The 21799-nt window shown below is 44.5% G+C and overlaps 1 protein-coding gene across 3 annotated transcripts in view; it reads left to right on the top strand.

The window, feature by feature from the left end:
* The first annotated feature begins 3275 nt into the window (after nt 1-3275).
* LOC121271616 (platelet-activating factor receptor-like) overlaps nt 3276-21799 on the top strand; it is a 67156-nt gene continuing 48632 nt past the window's right edge. The window contains exons 1-2 of one of the 3 annotated variants that reach the window (XM_041177670.1): nt 3276-4894; nt 20776-21199. In XM_041177670.1, coding sequence (XP_041033604.1) covers nt 3934-4894; nt 20776-20777 — 963 coding nt within the window. In that variant the 5' untranslated portion in view covers nt 3276-3933 and the 3' untranslated portion in view covers nt 20778-21199. Of the gene's footprint in view, nt 4895-11702; nt 12086-20775; nt 21200-21799 lie in introns of those variants that run through there. The other 2 variants (XM_041177679.1, XM_041177661.1) reach the window with 2 other exon arrangements.

Genomic DNA, 21799 nt, shown 5'->3' with positions numbered 1-21799 from the left:
GCAACATTGCCTGTGCCCAACAATGTCTCTCCGGGTACAGTGCAAATCTGCCTGTGCCCCACAAGTCCCACCAGGCACAGTACAATGCTGCCTGCTCCCCACAATAGTCTCACCACTACAGTGGAACACTGCTTGTGTCCCACAATATCTGTCCACATTCAGTGCAGCCCTTCCGGTGCCCCAAAATAGTCTCTCCAGGTAGAGTGCAGTCCTGTCTGTGCCCTAACAACACATTTTCTGGGTACAGTGTAGCCCTGCCTCCGCCCCACATTAGTCTCCGCAGGTAGAATATGACCATGCCTGCACCTCACAACAATCTCTCCGGGTACAATCTAGGTCTGACTGCACCCCACAACCTTCTTTCCAAGCATAGTGCGACCCTGCATTGCCCTGCAACAGTCTCTCCAGGTACAGTGCAACCCTGCCTATGTCCCACAACAGTCTCTACAACAAAAGTCTGTCCAGGTACAGTGCAACACTGCCTCCGCCCCTTAACAGTCTCTCTGGGTACAGTTCAAACCTGCATGCGCAGCACAACAGTCTCTCTGGTACAGTGCAATCCTGCCTGTGTCACACAGCAGTCTTTCAGGGAATAGTGTAACCATGTTTGTGCCCCATAACAATCTCTCTGATAGAGTGCAAGCCTCCTGCGCCCCACAACAGCCTCTCTGGGTACAGTGCAAACCTGCCTGCACCCCACAACAGTCTCTCCGGGTGCAGTGCAATTCTGCCTGTGCCCCTCACAGTTTCCAGCTACAGTGCAACCCTGCTCACATCGAACAATGTCCTTCTGGGTAAAGTGCAGACCTGCCTGCGCCCCAGAACAGTCTCTCCAATTACAGTGCAGCCCTGCCTGCATCCCACAACAGTCTCTCCACTTACATTGCAGCCCTGCCTGCGCCCCACAAAAGTCTCTCTGGGCACAGTGCAACCCTGCTTGTATGCCACAACAGTCATTCCAGGTACAGTGCAACCCTGCCTGCACCCCACAACAGTCTCTCTGAGTGCAGTGCAAACCTGTCTGCATCACACAACAATTTGTCTGGTACAGTGCAATGCTGCCTGAGCCCCACAACAGTCTCTGCTGATACAGTGCTACCCTGCCTGCGCACAGCCTCTCCAGAAAGAACACAACTCTGCCTGCGCTCCACAACAGTCTCTCTGGGTACAGGGCAACCCTGCTTGCATGCAACAACAGTACTTGAGGGTAGCGTGCAATCCTGCCGGCACCCCTCAACAGTCTTTCCGGTTAAAGTGCAACCCTGCCTGCGCCCCACAACAGTTTCTCCAAGTACAGTGCAAAGCTGCCTGTGCCACACAACAGTTTCTCTGGTACAGTGCAACCCTGCCTGCACACCACAACAGTCTCTCTGGTACAGTGCAGACCTGGCCTCACACCACTATAGTCTTTCCGGGTACAGTGCAGCCCTGCCTACACCCCACAACACTCTCTCCAGGTAGAGTAAACCCTGCCTGCACCCCACAACAGTCTCTCTGGGTACAATGCCGGCCTGACTGCACCCCACAACATTCTCTCCAAGCATAGTGCAACCCTGCCTGTGCTCCATAACATTCTCACTGGGTACAGTGTAACCCTGCCTGTACCCCACAACGTCTTTCCGGTTACAGTGCAGCCCTGCCTGCACCCTACAACAGTCTCTCTGGGTACAGAGCAGCTGTGCCTGTGCCCCACAACAGTCTATCCAGGTACAGTGCAACTCTGACTGTGCCCCACAACAGTCTCTCCAGGTACAGTGCAGCCAAGCTTGCGCCCCACAACAGTCTCTCTGGGTACAGCACAGCCCTGCCTGCACTCCACAACAGTCTCTCCAGGTACAGTGCAGCCCTGCCTGCGCCCCACAATGTCTCTCCGAGTACAGTGCCGGCCTGTCTGCACCCCAGAAGTCTCTCCGGGTACCGTGCAACCCTGCCTGTGCACCTCACCAGTCTCTCCATGTACAGTGCAACACTGCACCCATAACAGTCTTTCTGGGTACAGTGCAAACCTGCCTGAGCCCCTCAACAGTCTTTCCGGGTAGTGTGCAACCCTGCCTGTGCCCCACACCAGACTTTCTGGGTATAGTGCAACCCTGCCTGTGCCCCATAACAGTCTTACCAGGTACAGTGCAACCCTTACTGTGCCACACGATGTCATAACAAAAATAGTCAAAAGTTCTATGTGATCTTGTCAATCTAAGTACCTATTAAATGAGTTGCACTGGGAGCTGGAAAGATACCAAATTGTCTGTTCTCCACCTTGCAGTGTGCTGCTCTCAATTCTTTGGTTTTCATCCTCCCCCACACAGCTTCTAGTCCAGAACTGTCTGCAAAATGCCACCAATCTGTCTCTGAAGGTCCAAAAAGCTGCCAGTCTATATAATATTTTTTCCACACCACAAATAAAAAGCTCCTCAGGTCTCCCCAAACACAACTCCTTATTTATGGCTAACCTGACTTTCTCTACTTTGCCAATTTGTCCTTCCAGTACTCTCAATAGGAGTAGCATCATTACAAATCTCTGCATATCGTTGTACACACTGCATGTAATGAATAAATTATCAATGTATACTTACTTAAAAAGAACACGGACAATGTTTGACATCATGTTTCATAAATGCACTTCAGGCTTTCCTCTGGCACATGCGGCCTTGTTGTTTACTATTCCATAATGAATAGAATTGTATGTTTGGCCTCACCCTAGCTCTCTGGCAAATATAATTCCTAGTGTTCATTCATTTTATCTAAAAACAGACATGAGCACTATCTCTTCATTAAAAGAGACTTTCTCCTTTTTCTAGCCAACTTAAATCACATATTTTGCTCCATTATAAAAGCAACTGTTAAAACATCGATTTACTTTCTTTGACCTTTTTCCTGGCTGGCATCCTTTTTTTGGAGGTGGACATTAGCTACAAAATACTACAAATGCTGAAAATTTGAAGCAAATTATGGACACGCTTCGCAAGTCAGGCAATATTTGTGCAGAATACAAATAGAAAAGTCAATGTTTCGGACAGCACCCTTAACTCAGAAATCGAAAATATAGCAGGTGAATCTTTCAGAGAGCCAATGCAGACGCGATGGGCCGAATGGCCTCCTTCTACACTCTAAAGATACTGTGAAGATCATTTTAAAAGGAACAGGTCAACACGGGGTGTGGGAGGAGCCACACACTGAAGAAAGAAAAGATAGAATGTCATTGTGGGTGAAGAACGGGAGACGTTTAAATGCCATGTGATATTAGCAGAAAACAAAAGGAGAAATGAAAGATATCAAAGAATTAAAATATAGACGAGTGTGACCAGCAAAGGCGGGATAGCGAAATAGTTAAAAAGGGAAACATGAAAAAATGCAAGCTCTAGAAGGAAAGCACACGATGACACCAGCATTGTTCCAATGGCGAGGTTCAGCACAGCAGGCACCAATCCACTGTTTTCTCCCCTTTTGGAAATGCCGGCATACTGGCCTCTTTTTAAACTAGGGAAAGTTGGCTTCAACTAGAATAACCAACAGCCGACGTCAATTCAAAGCGGGTGGCAAGTCAGAAAAAGGAAGACTGAGGAAAGAACAGAAACGCCTACAATGAGTCAACAAATAGCAGCATTTTGACATAAGACGCCCGCAGTTTACTCGGTATTAACCATTCAGCTGTCGCAATGTGAAACAATCAGCATAGTCAGACAAACGGACCAGAAAACACAGCTTCCTTTCAATCTGTCTGGAACAGAGAAGCCCTGGATGCCACATTGACAAAGTTCTGCCCTTCTCTCCAATCAGAATTACGCTGAAAGGTCATAGACCTGAAACGCTAACTTTGTTCCTCTTTCCACAGATACTGCCTGACCTGCTATTTCCATCATTTGCAGTTTTTAGAACAGGGAAGCTGTAAGAGGAATAATAACGTCCAGCGACATCGAATGTTCGGCGGTTAAAATGAGCACCTCAAAATATTCGAGAAACTGTAGCGAAGAACATTTTTATGACACATCTGAATTTAGGTACACGGCTTCCTGTGTATTTTACAGCTTTCTATTTATTGTGGGACTCCCGCTAAACATCGCATCACTTTGTGTTTTAATACGTAGCAGAAAAGGACTGACTGAAATCAAAATCTACATGATCAGTCTAACAGTGTCTGATCTCCTGTTCGTTACATTTTTTCCTTTCTGGATTGATTACTTCTATCGCGAAGGCAACTGGATCTTCTCCAGTTTCATGTGCAGCCTCTGGGGATCTCTGTATTACATCAATACTTACACAACTATCTTCCTTTTGGCTCTCATCAGCTTCACTCGTTATCTCGCCGTCTCAAAGCCGGTGAAGGTGGCTCAGTCGAGACAGAACGCAAGAGGTTTCGCCTTAACTGCTTTAATCTGGACAACAACGATATGCTTTTCTTTACCGACTTTAATCAATCACAAAGATCACATTAACAAAACAAACGGGAGCAATGCAAAATGTTTTGAAAATTATCGGGATAAAGACATCAAAAGAAAATTACTACCTATTCATTTGCTAATGTTCCTGGGGTTTATCGTTGGTTTTGGAGTGGTCATTACCAACAGTGTCCTTATCCTTCGAAGACTATCAATTGATCGGAGGATATTCAGAAGTTCGCAAAAGTTGAAGATACGGGCTTTTCGAATGGTGCTTGCGGTCCTGGTCATTTACATTGTTTGTTTTCTACCTTACCATATGGTCCATCTGCCCTGGACGCTTTTAGTTCTCAATTTCTGGGAATCTGAGGACTGCACTTTTAGAAAATCTGTCAACGATGTTCATCAAGTCTCTCTGTGCCTGATGTGTATCAACTGCATTCTGGACCCCATTCTTTACTGCTTCCTGACAACAGGTTTCAGGCAATATCTTGAAGAATTAACAGAGTCCTGGAAATGTAAATATACCATCAGGGGAAACCCTGAACCTCAAGAGATTCAGCTTTCATGAAAGTTATATCCTAGTTTGGTAATTTTATTTAGTCAGTACTTTACCCATCATCTTAAAAATAACCTGTTCAACTTTTTATTTTATTACATGTGTATATATATATACCAGTGTTCTTAAAGTTTGATAGTTTACCATGAGTAATGAATGACCGTTCTGATGAAGAGTCATACAGACTTGAAACGTTAACTATATTTCTCTCCGCAAATGCTGTCAGACCTGCTGAGTTTTTCCAGCTATTTCTGCTGATAGGAAGGATAAAGGGGCTGGTTAGAAGGCCCACCATGATTCTCTGGGACTTAGTCTCAGTTTTAGAAAATTTTAGACCATCTAGTCCTTACCCCTCACACACTTTCACCCCCCTCCCCATCCACCCCCAATGGCCACTCATACCCAATATGCCAATTCATGCCCCAAACATCCCTCATACCCTCCATGCCAAATCAATGCCAACTCATCTCCCACCATTCCCCATGGCCCCTCAAACCACCCATGTCAACTCAATGCCAACTCAGCCAGCATAACCCATGGGGAGACTCAGGAGCCATGAGGAGATGAAGAAAATAAACTTCTAAAAATCTAATGTGCCTCTCACTATACAGACTTGATGGTGAAAAACACCCAGCCATAAAAGCATCAAAGCTTTTAAATCTCAAGTGGCTAATCTTGTATAAAAACAAACATGTTCATACTCAATCTTTTAATAGTCTCTTTAAGCTGTCAATCAAACTGTGAACTCAGAAGCACCTGCTGAATTAATTGTAGCTTTTGAAACTCAGCCAAGAATTCATAAGAAATGGTCCTTGGTGAAATGCCAACAAAGAACTCTATTGAAACTGCTCAAACAGCTGCTTCACCATAGGTCTGTCAATCAAAGAAGTCCAACAGAGGTTTCCTTTTAACATTCACTGACAGCTGCATTCAGTTTTTTTTTCACAGTTTAAAGACTGGGGAATTTAAAAAAAAACTTCAGATCATGACAGTTAAACAAACATTATATACCATGCAAGAACATTTATGGCTACTACATAAATTTGTGACACCCACACTATGGGTTAAGGTCTTTGCAACAGCCAAAATGCTGCCTATTTGAACTCAGCACTGAATTCAAGTGGCCCTGCTGAATTCAGATTTCCCTTCTGTGTGAATCATGCCCTGACGCTTTCCCCTATTTGCAAAAATTGGCTCTGTTGGAAATAGAGGTGCTATTTCTGCATCTGGGTCCAACATGCCATCTGTAAGTGTCCACGGAGCCTTCCCGAGTCCACAAAAATCCAGACCTTTGTCTCCTGAGTGAATTTCCTGACTAGGCCAATAACTTGACTTCTCTTCCATTTATGTCCTTGGATGAAGTGATCTTCTGCTCACAATCATTGTCTAGGCTTGGTTGGGAAGGGAGATCTCTTGGCTGAAGTACAGCCAAGTACAGGAGACTGTTCAGCATCTATGGGACCATACCCCAGACTGAGTCAGCATTTTCAGGTGGGAAGAGATCTAATATTACTTTAAAAAAACAGACTACTGTATTGATGAGAAACCAGGAAGGCACATGATGAATTCTTTCAATACAATTCTACCATGACAGTATTTTAGCTTAAAATAAAAGCAAAATACTGTGGATGCTGGAAATCTGAAACAAAAATAAGAATAGCCGGAAAAACTCAGCAGGTCTGACAGCATCTGCGGAGAGGAATACAGTTAATGTTTCGAGTCCATACGACTCTTCATCAGAACTGAGGGAATATAGAAATGAGGTGAAATATAAGCATATAAGCTGGATGAGGGGTGTGGGACAGGTAGAGCTGCATAGAGGGCCAGTGATAGGTGGAGGTAAAGAAGAGATTGCCAAAGATGTCATAGACAAAAGGACAAAGGAGTGTTGATGGTGGTGATATTAGCTAAGGAATGTGCTAAATGGCAACATTAAGGATAGAAAGCAGATAGGCCCAGTGGGGGTGGGGTGGGGTGGGTTGGGGGGAAGGGATTGAATTATTTGAAGGGATTTGAATTATTGGATTATTTCTCATTTTGTAACCATAGGTACATCTTGTTTGTGATAGGTTATTCCAGATTTTTACTATACCAAAACAATTAAAAAAGAATCAAATCAAAAAAACTTCTTCCCTTAAATATTAGCGAACTTTTTGATGTATAGCATTTCCTGAGTGGTTAGAGACATTTACGAAAGAGCTTTCAGTTCCGTATTAGTCAGTTCATTGATCTCAGAATTGACTTCAACGTCTTTGAGCTGGAAATAATATCATCTAGGGACTTGATTTTGATTTCCATCACTTATTCCCTTCTGCAAAGTGCACAGCATTGAGAATAGCAGCTTTACCCCAAATGCCCCTTATTACAAACATGCCAACCATGAAAGTAGAAGATCCTCTGGTCCATCCAGCCAGTCAAATTTAATTATGATATCTTGTGCTTGGTAATATATAGACTCCACCCACAGGCCATGTGATCTTCTGTGAATAGCTAAAGACACAAGCCAATTTGGTTGGACAAAATCTGGAAGATTCAGCTCTGGCCCTTGTGGACAATCACTATTATCCCAGCACTCTAGTCTTGATAATGGCATGCAGTGCCTACCACTTACAGAAACATAGGGACAGGAGTAGGTCATTTAGCACCATGACATTGTTGAACCACCAGTCAATGAGATCATGGTTGATCTGTGATCTAACTCCATATAACAGACTATGCCCCACATCCCTTAATATCTTTTGTTAGCAAAAATCCATCAAACTCAAATGTAAAATTAACAATTAATCTAGTATCACTTGCCATTGGTGGAAGAGAGTTGCAAATCTGTATCACTCTTTGTGTTGAAGTGTTTCTTAGCTTCACTCCTGAAAGGCTTGGCTCTAATTTTTGGGCTATGCTACTTATCCTAGACTCCTAACCAATGCAAATAGTTTCTTCCCATCTACCATATGTTCCCCTTAATATGTTGAAAATCTTGTTCAAAACATCCCATAACCATTTAAATGACAGGGAGTGCAATCTCTCCTTGTAACTTAATCATTAGAGTCCAGGTATCATTCTGCTGAATCTACACTGCACTCCCTCCAAAGCCAATATATCCTCCTTAAGGTGTGGTGTCTACTTCAGGTGTGCTCGAACTAAGATTTTCGTGGCAGCAGAAGAGCTTCTGACCCTCATATTCTAGTTCTCTGGACATAAAGGTCAGCATTGCATTAGCCATTTTGATTATTGTCTGTACTTGTTCATGACACTTAATGAGCTGTGTACCTGGATCCCTAAGCCTCTTAGAATCTCCACTGTTTCTAATTTTTCACCATTTATGAAGTGCTAACCTTTTAGGTCCAAAGTGGAGGACCTCAGATTTGACTGCATTGATATCCTTTTGCTATAAATTTGTCCATTTGCTTAACCTGTCCACATAACTTTGTAATTATGCTGGAGGACTGGAGAATTGCAAACATTACTCCCTTGTTCAAAAAAGGTTGTAAAGCTCTGCCCTGCAATTACAGACCAGTCAGTTTAACTTCAGTGGCGGGGAAACTTCGAGAAACAATTACTCAGGATAGAATTAATAGCCACATGGAAAATTTGTTTTGATTCAGACGAGTCAGCATGGACTTGTTAAAGGAAAATCTGGTCTAAATAATTTGCTGGAATTTTTTGAAGAGGTATCAGAGATGGTTGATGAGGGCAAGACCATTGATGTGGTGTATGTGGACTTCCAAAAGGCATTCAATACAGTGTCACACAATGGACTTGTGAGGAAAGTTATAGGTCATGAAATAAAAGGGGCAGTAGCAATGTGGATACAAAATTGGGTGAGGGAGAGGAAACAGAGAGTAATGATTAATGGGTATTTTTCGGGCTGGACGAAGGTTTGTAGTGGGGTTCCCCAGGGCTTGGTATTGGGACCCTTGCTCTCCCTGATATGTGTATATAAATGATCTAGATCTTGGTGTGCAGGGGATAATTTCAAAGTTTGCGGACAACACAAAAGCTGGGAGAATTGTAAATTGTGAGGAGGACAATGTAAAACTTCCAAAGGACATTGGCACATTGGTGGAGTGGGCAGATAGGTGGCAGGTGAAGTTCAATGCGAAGAAGTGTGAAGTGATACACTTTGGTGCAAAGAACATGGAGAAACAGGGTAAAATAAAGGATACTATTCTAAAGGGTGTGCAGGAGCAGAGAGACCTGGGTGTATATGTACATAAGTCATTAACGGGCACAGGACAGATAGACAGAGCTGTTTCTTATGCATAAAGTACTCTAGGCTTCATTCATCAGGGCATAGAGCACAAGAGCAGGTGGGTTATGATGAACTTATATAAGACACTGGTTAGACCTCAGCTGGAGTATTGTGTACAGCTCTGGGCGCCACACTATAGGAAGGATGTGAACGCATTGGAGAGAGTGCAGGAGAGGTTTACGAGAATGGTTCCAGGGTTGAGACACTTCAGTTAGGAGGAAAGATTGGAGAAATTGTGACTGTTTTCCTTGAAGAGGAGACGACTGAGCGGAGACTTGATAGAAGTTTTCAAAATAATAGGGGGCCTGGACAGGGTAGATAGGGAGAAGCTGTTCCTGCTCGTAAATGAATCGAGAACCAGAGGGCACAGTTTTAAAGTGTTTTGCAAAAGAAGCAAATGTGAGGTGAGAAAAAGCTTTTTCATACAGCCAGTAGTTAGGCTCTGGAATGCACTGCCTGGAAGTGTGGTGGAGGCAGGTTCAACTGAGGCATTCAAGAGGGCATTGGATGATTATCTAAATAGAAACAATGTGCAGGGTTATGGGGAAAAGGCAGGAGATTGATACTAAGTTACAATGCTCAGAGAGCTGGTGCAGACATGATGGGCCAGATGGCCCCTCCTATACCGTAACAATTCTGTGATTCTGCAATTTTATGCTTCCGTCTATGCTGATTGCAATGCCACTTATCTTTTTTTGCCATCAGCAAACTTGGATATGTGGCTTTCCATTCCATCATCTAAATTGTTAATAAATCCAGTGAATAGTTGAGGGTCCAATACAGATCCCTGCTGGACACCACTAGCCATATTCTGCCAATGAGAGTACCTTCCCTTATCCCTACACTTCAGGCCGAATTTTGGCTACAGAGGCAGGTAGCTCAAGTCAGGGAAAATTCCCGACTCGCTGGACCCACTTCAGTTAAAAAGTGGCATGAATCATGAGATTTCTGCTCCACAACAAAATACTGCGGATGCTGGAAATCTGAAACAAAAATAAGAATAGCTGGAAAAATTCAGCAGGTCTGACAGCATCTGCGGAGAGGAATACAGTTAATGTTTTGAGTCCATATGACTCTTCATCAGAACTGAGGGAATATAGAAATGAGGTGAAATATAAGCTGGTTGAGGGGGTGGGTGGGACAGATAGAGCTGCATAGAGGGCCAGTGATAGGTGGAGGTAAAGAAGAGATTGCCAAAGATGTCATAGACAAAAGGACAAAGGGGTGTTGACGGTGGTGGTATTAGCTAAGGAATGTGCTAATGGTGACATTAAGGATAGAAAGCAGATAGGCCTAGTGGGGGTGGGGTGGGGGGAAGGGATTGAAATAGGCTAAAAGATGGAGATGAAACAATGGATGGAAATACATTTAGAAATAATGGAAATAGCTGGGAAAAGAAAAATATATTTTAAAAATTATAAATTATAGGAAAAAGGGGTATCGGAAAGGGGGTGGGGATGGAGGACAGGGTTCGTGATCTGAAGTTGTTGAACTCAATGTTAAGTCCGGCAGGCTGTAAAGTGCCTAGTCAGAAGATGAGGTGCTGTTCCTCCAGTTTGCGTTGAGCTTCACTGGAACATTGCAGCAGGCCAAGGACAGACATGTGGGTATGAGAGCAGGGTGGTGTGTTGAAATAGCAAGCGACAGGGAGGTCTAGGTCATGCTTGCGGACAGACCAAAGGTGTTCCACAAAGCAGTCACCCAGTCTGCGTTTGGTCTCTCCAATGTAGAGGGCATATTGCTAAATGTTTTGTTTGTATTTTAAAAATTTTCATGGACAATGTTTTGCAAACCATTTTGTTTTTCTCACAAGCGCAGAACACGTTACCATAAACCGTAATAGAACACTTACATTTAAATTCACATACTAAAAATTATGCACCTATATTTCTTTACGCAAGCTATTAAAGTTAAACACTTTTTCATAAACACATTGCTTCAATTTTGACTCAAGACAGTTCTAGTTTTTGTAAATACCATATTTCTTCAGGTTAATTTGTAGTCAAAACCATTTAGGGAGTTAGCACTTGACTAAAGATTATTTTTTGCAGCTTTTGTATATTAGTTATCCAATTATGCACATAATTTATTATTTCCTGGGGATGGCACTGAACAAATTATAAATTCTGCCCAGCTATTTTCATTCTATTGCCATAATTTTGAGAGATTTTGGAAGAAACTTCAGATTCTTAAGACTTGGGCCCAATATTGTCATCATCCTTAGACATGTGAGATTGATCTTTTCTTTGCAGTAAGTCTGCCGTGAAAGAAGTTCTTAAGTTGAACAAGATAAGGCAGGAAGGGGGAGGTGGCCATTATCCCAGAAAGATATCACATAATAGATGACACATTGCGGGTACAATCATGGAACAAGAAACACACAAGCTCTCCCCCAAGGAGCTTGGTCACCTATCTGCAAGTCTCAAATCGCGCTTTTGACTTTTGGGTCTGCACATGGTGATGATCTAACTTTAATTGGGCTTTTAAGCTCTGCATTGGAATTGCACTATATTTTCAGAGCAAATTGCTGGAATGTCGATCCTATAACAGCAATACCACATGTGAGACCTTGTGAACATCTTCCTCAATAGCCTACATTCCTTAATAATGGAAAGCAAAGATCGTGCAAGAAACAACACATGAAGAAGCAGAAAATACGGTCAGATGAAAATGGCAATTTGTGGAAGATCAAAACTCATCGCATAAGTTAACACCTCATTTTTCTTTTGCAAATTAATTGTTAATGTATCATTCTAATGATGCACCTCCCCAGTAATTTATGGCTCTTAGAGTTTGCAGCAGGAGGGGGCATTGTTAGAATACGCTTCAGGGGAGCTCATGTGACTGTGACAGAGAATCTAATAGCCACTGACCCATCTATAAATTGACATTCCATCTAGAGACAACTTGTATGAGTTCCTGTTGCTATCCAGTTGTGGCCTGTTGTATTTCTTATAATCAAATAGAATGAGTACAGCACAGAATTGTTATAATTATAAAATAATTCTGCACTATTAGTTATTCGATGCCTAAAATGGTCTACGAGTTTTCTATATTTTGACAGGAAATTTCCAAGTCTGTCATCATTAACTGCTACTGTGAGCGATCAGGACATGTGTTCAAATGGCAAAAAATTGGCTGCCATTATTGAAATTCATGCATTGTCAGAACCAGTTGTCACATTGGCCTGTACATCCCACTCTTCCACAACATTCAAAAAATGCTCAGGAGAATATTACATTTCTAACTTTGCCCAGTTTTGATGAACAAGAATGACCTGTGGCTGCAGCTGTGGTCCTCTGATCCCTGCAGCAGCAGGATGGAAGGATTTCAAAGAGGCATCAATGGTCCACAGTGCCTGTCTGTGCATCAGGAAGATCCTGGTGGCAACCTCAATTTGGCCCCAAGTCGGCACATAATTGATACTAATTGGCTAACCACTTCATGCCGGGCCCCCATCTCCAGCATGATTGCTCAGAGGCAAAAATGCATTGGGTAGATGACCAAACGTGCATCTTTCAGGAATTAATCATCTTCCCTCCTCTAAAGCTGCCTCTGCACAGGCTGGTAAACTTCTGCCCTTAGTCACAAAAACATGCATTCTTCACTAGTGACACACACCCACCTTAAAGAACATTGCTGGAACCTTATTGAATATCTTCTGGAATTTCAAATAAATAACACCCAAAGACAGTCCTACATCTACCAGATTTGTTCCTGTTTCAAAAATTCACCTAGTTCAGACATCACTTTTTCTTTACAAATCCATACTTTCTTTTTCTCATCACCTCAGATTTGATCTCAATGCACAATCATCCTAATATGTCAGAGAAGGTTAAGGGGATACTTAATGGAAGTATACAAAATCGTGGGGGGGTGGGGTTGACAAAGGAAATAGGGAGAAATTGTTTCCTCTGAAAAGTGAGTTGGTAATCAGAGGTCATAGATTTAAAATAATTGGTAAAAGAATTAGAGGGGAAATAAAGAGAATTTTGTTCACACAGGACTTTTACGACCAGAAAGCTTGATGGAGAGTGGGGATGGAGCATAAAAGTAGGGAACTTTACATGGCATTGGTGAGACCATAGTGTATTGTGTGCAGTTTTGTTCTCCTTACTCAAGGAAGGATATTCTTGTATTGAAAGGTGTTCAGAGAATGTTCTCTGGGCTGATTCCTGGGGTGAAGAGGTTGTTTTAGGGGGAGATTAAGCAAATTAGCCCTATACTGATTGAAGTTTCGAAAATTGAGAGGTGATCTTGTTGAAACATCTAAGATCCTGAGGGGGTTTGACAGGGTAGATGCTGAGAGTATGTTTCTTCTCATGGGGGAATCTAGAACTGTGGGACACAGTTTAAAAATAAAGGATCTCCAACTTCAGACTGAGATGAAAAGAAATTTCTTCTCTTGCCGGAGATAAGTTAGTGTTTGGAATTCTCTCCCCAGAGAGCAGTGGAGGCTGGGTCATTGAATATATTCAAGACTGAGTTAGATAGATTTTAGATCAACAAGGGTGTTGAGGGCTATGGGGCAACAGGAAGTGGAGGGAAGGCCACAATCAGATCAGCACTGATCTTATGGAATGGTGGAGCAGGCTGGAGGGGGCTGAATAGACAACTCCTGCTCCGATTTCTTGTGGTCTTATGGAAGCGAATTCCTTTAAAAAGGCAATCAGACATGTACTTGAAGAGGACTAATTTGTGGAACGACGGAGAAAAACTTGTATGTGTGTCTAAACTGGGCAGTTTTTAAAAGTATCCAGCACAGGCATAACAAGTTCTTAAAGCAGCAAAAGAGGATTTTACTCAGAGAAAGAATGAACTGCTTGCACAAAAGGAGATGGAATGAGTCATGCTTCTCCTGGGAAAGAACACTGAAGGAATAAATGGGCAGAATTTTTCGTTCGGCGGGCAGGCACACCCTGGAACTGCTTGAGTGGGAAACGACATTCGTTGACATTGGCTGAGCATGCTGACATCAAACATGCACCCTTGCAATATTTCGCTTGGTGGGCGTGCCAGGGAGACAGAGGTGTGCCCACCATTAATTAAGAGGCCAATTAAGGCCCTGACACATCAATGGTCTCCAAGTTCACATTAAAGCAAAATGGGGGAACAAAATATCATCCATGATAAGGTCATCTTGTGCTTTCAGTGCATTACATTTATGTTCGTGCGTGCTACATTTAGTTGCTCCCCCTTGCTGGCACCGGCATTGGAGACAGCCTGCTGATTCTGCTACCATGTTGGCCCTGATGATCTTAGTGGTCATCCTCTAGCCCGTGGAGCATCTGAAGGCCCCACCTGGGAGGGAGCGGCCGGTGCAACACCTGGCACCTCCCCAGTCGCTGCAGACGCATCAGATGCCGAGGTCACTGGCAGAGGGGCAGAGGATCTGTTGGCGTCATCCGGAGTACCCTGAGAGGAGCCCGCAGAGACGACAGGCAGCTCATGCACCAACGTGACGTCGCTCTGGACCACCCTGCTCACCATTGATGGACAGGCACCGAGCTGGGATACTGGGTGCCCAATCCATGTCCCACACTGACCAGCTGACGTCATTGCCAGTGTGTAGGCTTGCAGTTTCGAGTGCACCCCCAAGGACCCCTGATTGTGTCCTTGGAGCAACCTCTCCATGAGAGTAACCACTCTCTCCATAGACAAAGCATTGTGCTCGGCCATGAGGGTCAACGCAATGGTCATGCGCTGCAGGGAGCCCTCCCAAACAGACACCATGGCACGCTTTCCCTCATGTACCTCCGCCAGATCCTCCAGCAGCTGTTGCCTAATGGACGACTCCAGGGGCCCATCATCAGCCACCGACTGAGCATTGCCCTGGTCCCCAGCAGTCCTCCGACTGCCGGAGTCCTAGGCACACTCTGCCTCTGCCTGCAGCTAAAGCGAGTGTGGTGTGACCTCACCAATATAAACCAAGATATTAGATGGTGATGTTATACCCTCCGAGGTGCTGGTATCTGCACTGATGCCTGCTTGACAGAGAGGGCATGACGCAGGTGCATGCTGGGCATGGTGGTCCTCCGAAGTCAGGGATGGGCCTTCAGGGTCCTCATTGCGACCGTCTGCGCGAGTCTAAAAGGGAGAAGGATGACATGTCATGAGTTGAAGTTATGACACTGTCACTGTGCATGCCAGGCACCCTGGTGAGACAACAATATCTGCATCATGGTGCCCTTGTCTTTCGATTATCAATGGGGACTCCAGTTTCGAGGCTCACATCAATATAGAAACAACATTACAATGGTTGCAATAGCTGACATTCTCACTCAGTGAACTCTTACCTTCGTCTGGCACCACAACCTCACTGCGGCTTGTTGACCGAGATGCATGCTGCTTCTTGAGCTCCAGTACCTCCTGCTCATAGCACGTCAGGATTAGGAGCTGTGGGGATCCCCTGCCAGTCCGCGATTCTCAATATTGTTATGGGACGTCTTCTCTTGAAAGTCTAGAAAAGAATTGAGTAGTCCACTCTGTAACTGCATTGCCATTGCAGCCTGACCAACCCCAGCAGAGGAACACCTGGCAGAGCTCAACCAATTCATGGCCCTTGAGCCGCAAGGCACTCAGTCCACAGAGCCAGGGCTCACGCTCATGGCCAGCTCCGATATCATTGCCAGTTGCCAGTCACACTCTATCACCCCTCAGACCCACAGTAGGATGGCCAGCCCTTAACTGTTCTGCACACTGACCTATTCCAACACGTTACTCACCCTTCCCGATCACAGCAGACTGTTGAAGCTCTTCCGGCACTGCACCCACGTGCGCCTCACCACGTCGTGGCCGTTCACCCTGGATGCCACCTTCTCCCAGGCCTTTTTTGTTAAGGTGCAGGAGCTTCCTCCTCCTCCTGCCTCCACGGGGGCAGCGATGTACTCATTGAAGAAATGCAGGGCCAACGGCCCCGCCGACCTGCCCTCTTGGCTGCTGTGTCCAACCTCACTGGAATCCATCAAGACTTCTGCGCCCTTCCGCGGCTGCCTTCCATGGGCTGCCAGGGCCACTTTTGAATCGGCTGCTGTGACGCTATTGAACCCGGTGGACTTCATGCCCTTGCCCCCACCCGCCCCATTTCAGAGCTTCCCCAGTTCCCATTCATGCTGGAGAGGCCTTAATTGGCCTGCCAGCATGATTACATGTTGCTGTGCCGATCGCAGGCATCGGACAGCTTTCCGACTACCCTGCCTGCCCGCCAAGGGCAAAATTCTGCCCTATGCAAATAAAATTAAAGAGAAAAGTGACTCTGAATTAAAGCAGGATGAGGACAATTTGAATGTGGTGCAGGTTGGGATTTTCTTCATGTATTTGGACATTAAAAAACCAGCAGACATGGAGAAGAGTAGGCGATGGGGAGGCAATGGCATAGAGGTATCGTCGCTACACTAGTAATCCAGAGACCCAGGGAAACGCTCTGGGGACCCAGATTCAAATTCTACCAGATGGTAGAATTTGAATTCAATAAAAATCTGGAATTAAAAGTCTAATGATGACCATTGTCGATTGTTGTAAAAATGGAAGGAAATCTGTCACCCTTACCTGGTCTGGCCTACATGTGACTCCAGACCCACAGCAATGTGTTTGACTCTTAAAATGCCCTCTGAAATGACCTAGCAAGCCATTCAGTTGTATCAAATTACTACAGAGTCACAAAAAAGAATGAAACTAGGCGGAAACAACAATGACAACGACAATCACAGCCCTGTCGGCCCTGTCGGTCCTTACTAACATCTGGGGGCTAGTGCCAAACTTAGGAGAGCTGCCTTACAGGCTAGTCAAGCAACAGCCTGACATAGTCATCCTCATGGAATCATACCTTACAGATAATGTCCCAGACTCCACCATCACCATCCCTGGCTATGTCCTGTCCCTCCAGTAAGACAGACCTAGCAGAGGTGGTGGCACAGTGGTTAGCAGTTGGGGTGAGTTGGCCTGGGAGTGTTCAACATTGAATCCAGACCCCATGAAGTCTCATGGCTTCAGGTCAAACATGGGCAAGGAAACTTCCTGCTGATTACCACGTACCACCCTCGTTCAGCTGATGAATCAGTGCTTCACCATGTTGAACATCACTTGGAGGAAACACTGAAGGTGACAAGTGTGCAGAATGGGGGACTTTAATGTCCATCACCAAGAGTGGCTTGGTAACAGCACTACTGACCAAGCTGGTCGAGTCCTAACAGACATAGCTGCTCAACTAGGTCTGCAGCTGGTGGTGAGGGAATCAACAAAAGGGAAAGCATACTTGGCCTCATCCTCACCAAACTGCCTACTGCAGATGCATCTATCTATGACAGTATCGGTAGGAATAACCACCGCACAGTCGTTGTGGAGACAAAATCCCACCTTCACAATGAGTATACCCTCCGGCACTGTCACCGTGCTAAATGGGATAGATTTAGAACAGATCTATCAATTAAGACTGGGCATCCATGAAGCGCTGTGGTCCGTCAGCAGCAGCAGAAGTGTACTTGAACGCAATCTGTAACCTCATGGCCCAGCCTATCCCCCGCTCTACCATTACCATCAAGCTAGGGGATCAACCCTGGTTCAATGAAGAGTGCAGGAGGGCATGCTACGAGTAGCATCAGTCATACCTAAAAATGAGGTGTCTAACACAGAACTACTTGTGTGCCAAGCTGCATAAGCAGCAAGTGATATACTGAGCTAAGCGATCCCACAGCCAACGGATCAAATCTAAGCTCTGCTGTCCTGCTGCATCCAGTCATGAATGGTGGAGGACTATTGAACAACTCGCTGGAAGAGGAGGCTCCACAAATACCCCATTCTCAATGATGGAGGAGCCCAGCACATCAGTGCAAAAGATAAGGCTGAAGCATTCACAACACTCTTCAGCCAGAAGTGCTGAGTGGATGATCCATCTCGGCCTCCTCTAGAGGTCCCCAGCATCACAGATGCCAGTCTTCAGCCAATTCAATTCACTCCATGTGATATCAAAAAACGGCTGAAGGCACTGGATACTGCAAAGGCTATGGGCCCTCACAACATTCCAGCAATAGGAGTGAAGACTTGTGCTCCAGAACTTGCCGTGCCCCTAGCCTAACTGTTCCACTACAACTACAACACTGGCATCTACTCGGCTATGTGGAAAATTGCCCAGGTATGTCCTGTACACAAAAAGCAGGACAAATCCAACCCAGCCAATTACTGCCCCATCAGTCTACGCTCCATCATCAGTAAAGTAATGGAAGGCGTCATAAACAGTGCTATCAAGTGGCACTTGATTAGCAATAACCTGCTCACTGATGCCCAGTTTGGTTTTCGCCAGGGTGATTCAACTCCTGACCTTATTACAGACTTGGTTCAAACATGGACAAAAGAGCTGAACTCCTGAGGTGAGATGAGAGTGACTGCCCTTGACATCAAGACTGCATTTGATGGTGTGGCATCATGGGGCCCTAGCAAAACTGGAGTCAATGGGAATCAGGGGGAAACATCTCCACTGGTTGAAGTCATACCTAGCACAAAGGAAGGTGGTTGTGGTTGTTGGAGGTCAGTCATCTCAGCTCCAGGACATCACTGAAGGAGTTCCTCAGGTTAGTGTCCTCGGCCCAACCACCTTCAGCTGCTTCATCAATGACCTAATCTTCCATCATAAGGTGAGAAGTGGGGATGTTCGCTGATGATTGCACAATGTTCAGCACCATTTGCGACTCCTCAGATACTGTAACAGTCCATGTCCAAATGCAGCAAGACCTTCACAATATCCAGGCTTGGGCTGACAAGTGGCAAATAACATTCGCACTCCACAAGTGTTAGGCAATGACCACCTCCAACAAGAGAGAATCCAAACATTGCCCCTTGATGTTCAATGGCATTTCCATCACTGAATCTCCCACTATCAACATCCTGAATGTTGCCATTGACCAGAAACTGAACTGGACTAGCCATATAAACACTGTGCTGCAAGAGCAGATCAGAGGCTAGGAATCATTCGTTGAGTAACTCACCTCCTGACTCCCCAAAGCCTGTCTACCAACTACTAGGCACAAGTTAGGTGTGATGGAATATTCCTGACTTGACTGGATGAGTGCAGCTCCAATGTCACTCATGAAGCTGGACACCAACCGGGACAAAGCAGCCCGCTTGATTGGCAATACACCCACAAACATTCACTCCCTCCACCACTGACGCATAGTAGCAGCAGTGTGCACCATCTACAGGAATGCTGCAGGAATTCGCCAAGGCTTCTTCAACAGCGTCTTCCAAATCCACAACCACTTCCATCTGGAAGGACCAGGGCAGCAGATAGATGGGAGCTCCACCACCTGGAAGTTCCCCTCCAAGTCACTCACCATCCTGATTTAGAAATATGTAACCGTTCCTTCACTGTCGCTGGGTGAAAATCCTGGAACTCCCTCCCTAACAACACTGTGGGTGTACCTACACCACATGGACTGCAGCGGTTCAAGAAGGCAGCTCATCACCATCTTCTCAAGAGCAATTGAGGATGGGCAATAAATGCTGGCCCAGCCAGTGAAACCCACATCCCGTGAATTAATTAAAAAATATTCTAAAAAGAATGGAAATCAGTAGTTAAAACCTGAACAGGTTAGTTCAAAGTAAAATCAAAGCAAAATACTGTAGATGCGGAAAATCTGAACTAAAAACAAAAAGTGCTTGAAAAACTCAGCAAATCTGGTAGTATCTGTGGAGAGAGAAACAGAGTTGGGATTTTGAGTTGAATATGACCTTCTTCGGGTAGCTCAAAGACAGAGTTAAAAAAATCAACAACCTCATGACAATATTGTCCTTGACAAAGTTAACGAAGCCATCTCAAATACTAACTCAGGTGCAGACTGTGTACAATACAATGCAGATTTTAAAAAGTAACCTCAAGGATGCAAAATCATGGTGCAATCTTTTAATCCAGTATGTGGAAGTGTTGGACAACCTTTTCAAAATGGAAAAGGGGATCTATTGTGCAGCCTGAAAGAAAGTGAAATGACCAGTCATGAAAGAAACTCTCACTTGCAAGAGAGTTGGAACTCATGCAAACTGGACTTTAAATCCTAATATCACATATAGTTCATTGTGACAAGCTAATCCTTAAGTTCAGTAGTTCTGGACAGTCAAAGTTTGTTTTTTTTTAAATCATGTTTATATTGTGTTCACTGTAACAAGGTCAAAGAGGCCATTTTAAATTCTAACAAGTGGCTATATATTGATCTTGTATTTAAAGCATCATGAGAGAGATGATTGATAAGAAATTAACCTTGATTAAGATATAGTTAGTGAATCAATAAGATTGATAAGTATATTGGAAAGACTAGATTTTTATTTTTAAATGAATATTGTGTCAGCTTAAATGTTCCTAGAAAATGAAGAGCTAGCAGAAACTGTTCAGACAAAGGAATCTTTCTAACTTTTGATAAGTTACGACATCATAGTCTTCCATGGTCTGGCTCAAGAATAAGGCTCATTTTTCACAATCTGATCAAGATTAGTAAGCAAGGAAGCTACTTTCTTCCATAAACTGTCCTTTTAAACTGAGATGTTGTCATTGAAAGATGTAACTAAAAACCAATTAAATTATCCTAACTAAGGACCTTGTTTAATAGGACGCTGGAAGATTCATCCTGTTAAAATTGGGAGGAGTTTGGGATTTTATTCACAAGACGACAATTCTTTAATGTTGCGTGGTGACCTGGGCAACTGCAGGGAGCCCATTTGGTGCTGACTGGGTTAATGAGAAATTGATTGTACGCCTAGGCCTAAGAGAAAAATACTACAACCTTGAGAAGAATACAATCTTGTCTGACCACAGTTGGAGGATGAGCCAACATTCCATTTAGTTCTTTCTCAGGCCGAATGTAATCAGGGTTGTGATAAGCAACAGCGTAACCAAACATCTGTTGTGAGGGAAATGGAAATTTACTGGAACATGGATTGGTCAGTTAACTTATGCATATAAACGGATAGGTTTGCTGCAAAACTTTCTGATTGGCTGTAAAAATGCTTTTAACAAGTCGGCGTGTATTCTACTACGAGACTGTACAGTAGCTCTTTTGTGTGCTGTCTTCCTTGTGCACAAGGAATAAATGGGGTTTCTGCTTAGTAATGATGCCTTCGTGTGATTAACCTCCGACAGTTTCACCCCAAACCAGAGTCCAGATTGTCATAAAAATTAAATAGAGTAATGAACGCAGTATTGACTCTTGGGGAGCAACAATGCAAACCATCTCCCAGTCTGAAAAACATCGACCCACCACCACCCTCTGCTTCCTGTCACTGAGGCATTTCCATATCCCTAACAGAACTCTGCTCTTAATTCCATGGACTTCCAACTGCTGGGGTAACACCACTCCTCAAGTTCCTTGATGAAGGGCACCTCATAAGATGTTCGGAATCAGTGGAGAACATTGACTTCACAGACTCAAGCTGAAAGACATGGGGCAGAATCGTCGCAGATTTGCACTAAGTGCGGTGCAGTCGGGAAAAGGACATTTTTCCCACCAGCTGTAATGGCGGCTTTTCAAGCCATATCATCCCATATCCGCCTCATTAATAATGCATTCCTGGGAAACATGCTGGATCGCTGGTGGGGCAGCCTCTTAATCACCCGCCTGCTGTCACCTCAGGCCT

The sequence above is a fragment of the Carcharodon carcharias genome, chromosome 2 (genome assembly GCF_017639515.1).
Source record: "Carcharodon carcharias isolate sCarCar2 chromosome 2, sCarCar2.pri, whole genome shotgun sequence".
Taxonomy (NCBI): Eukaryota; Metazoa; Chordata; class Chondrichthyes; order Lamniformes; family Lamnidae; genus Carcharodon; species Carcharodon carcharias.
The sequence above is the reverse complement of the archived record's forward strand: the minus strand, read 5'-3'. Positions and strand labels throughout refer to the sequence as shown.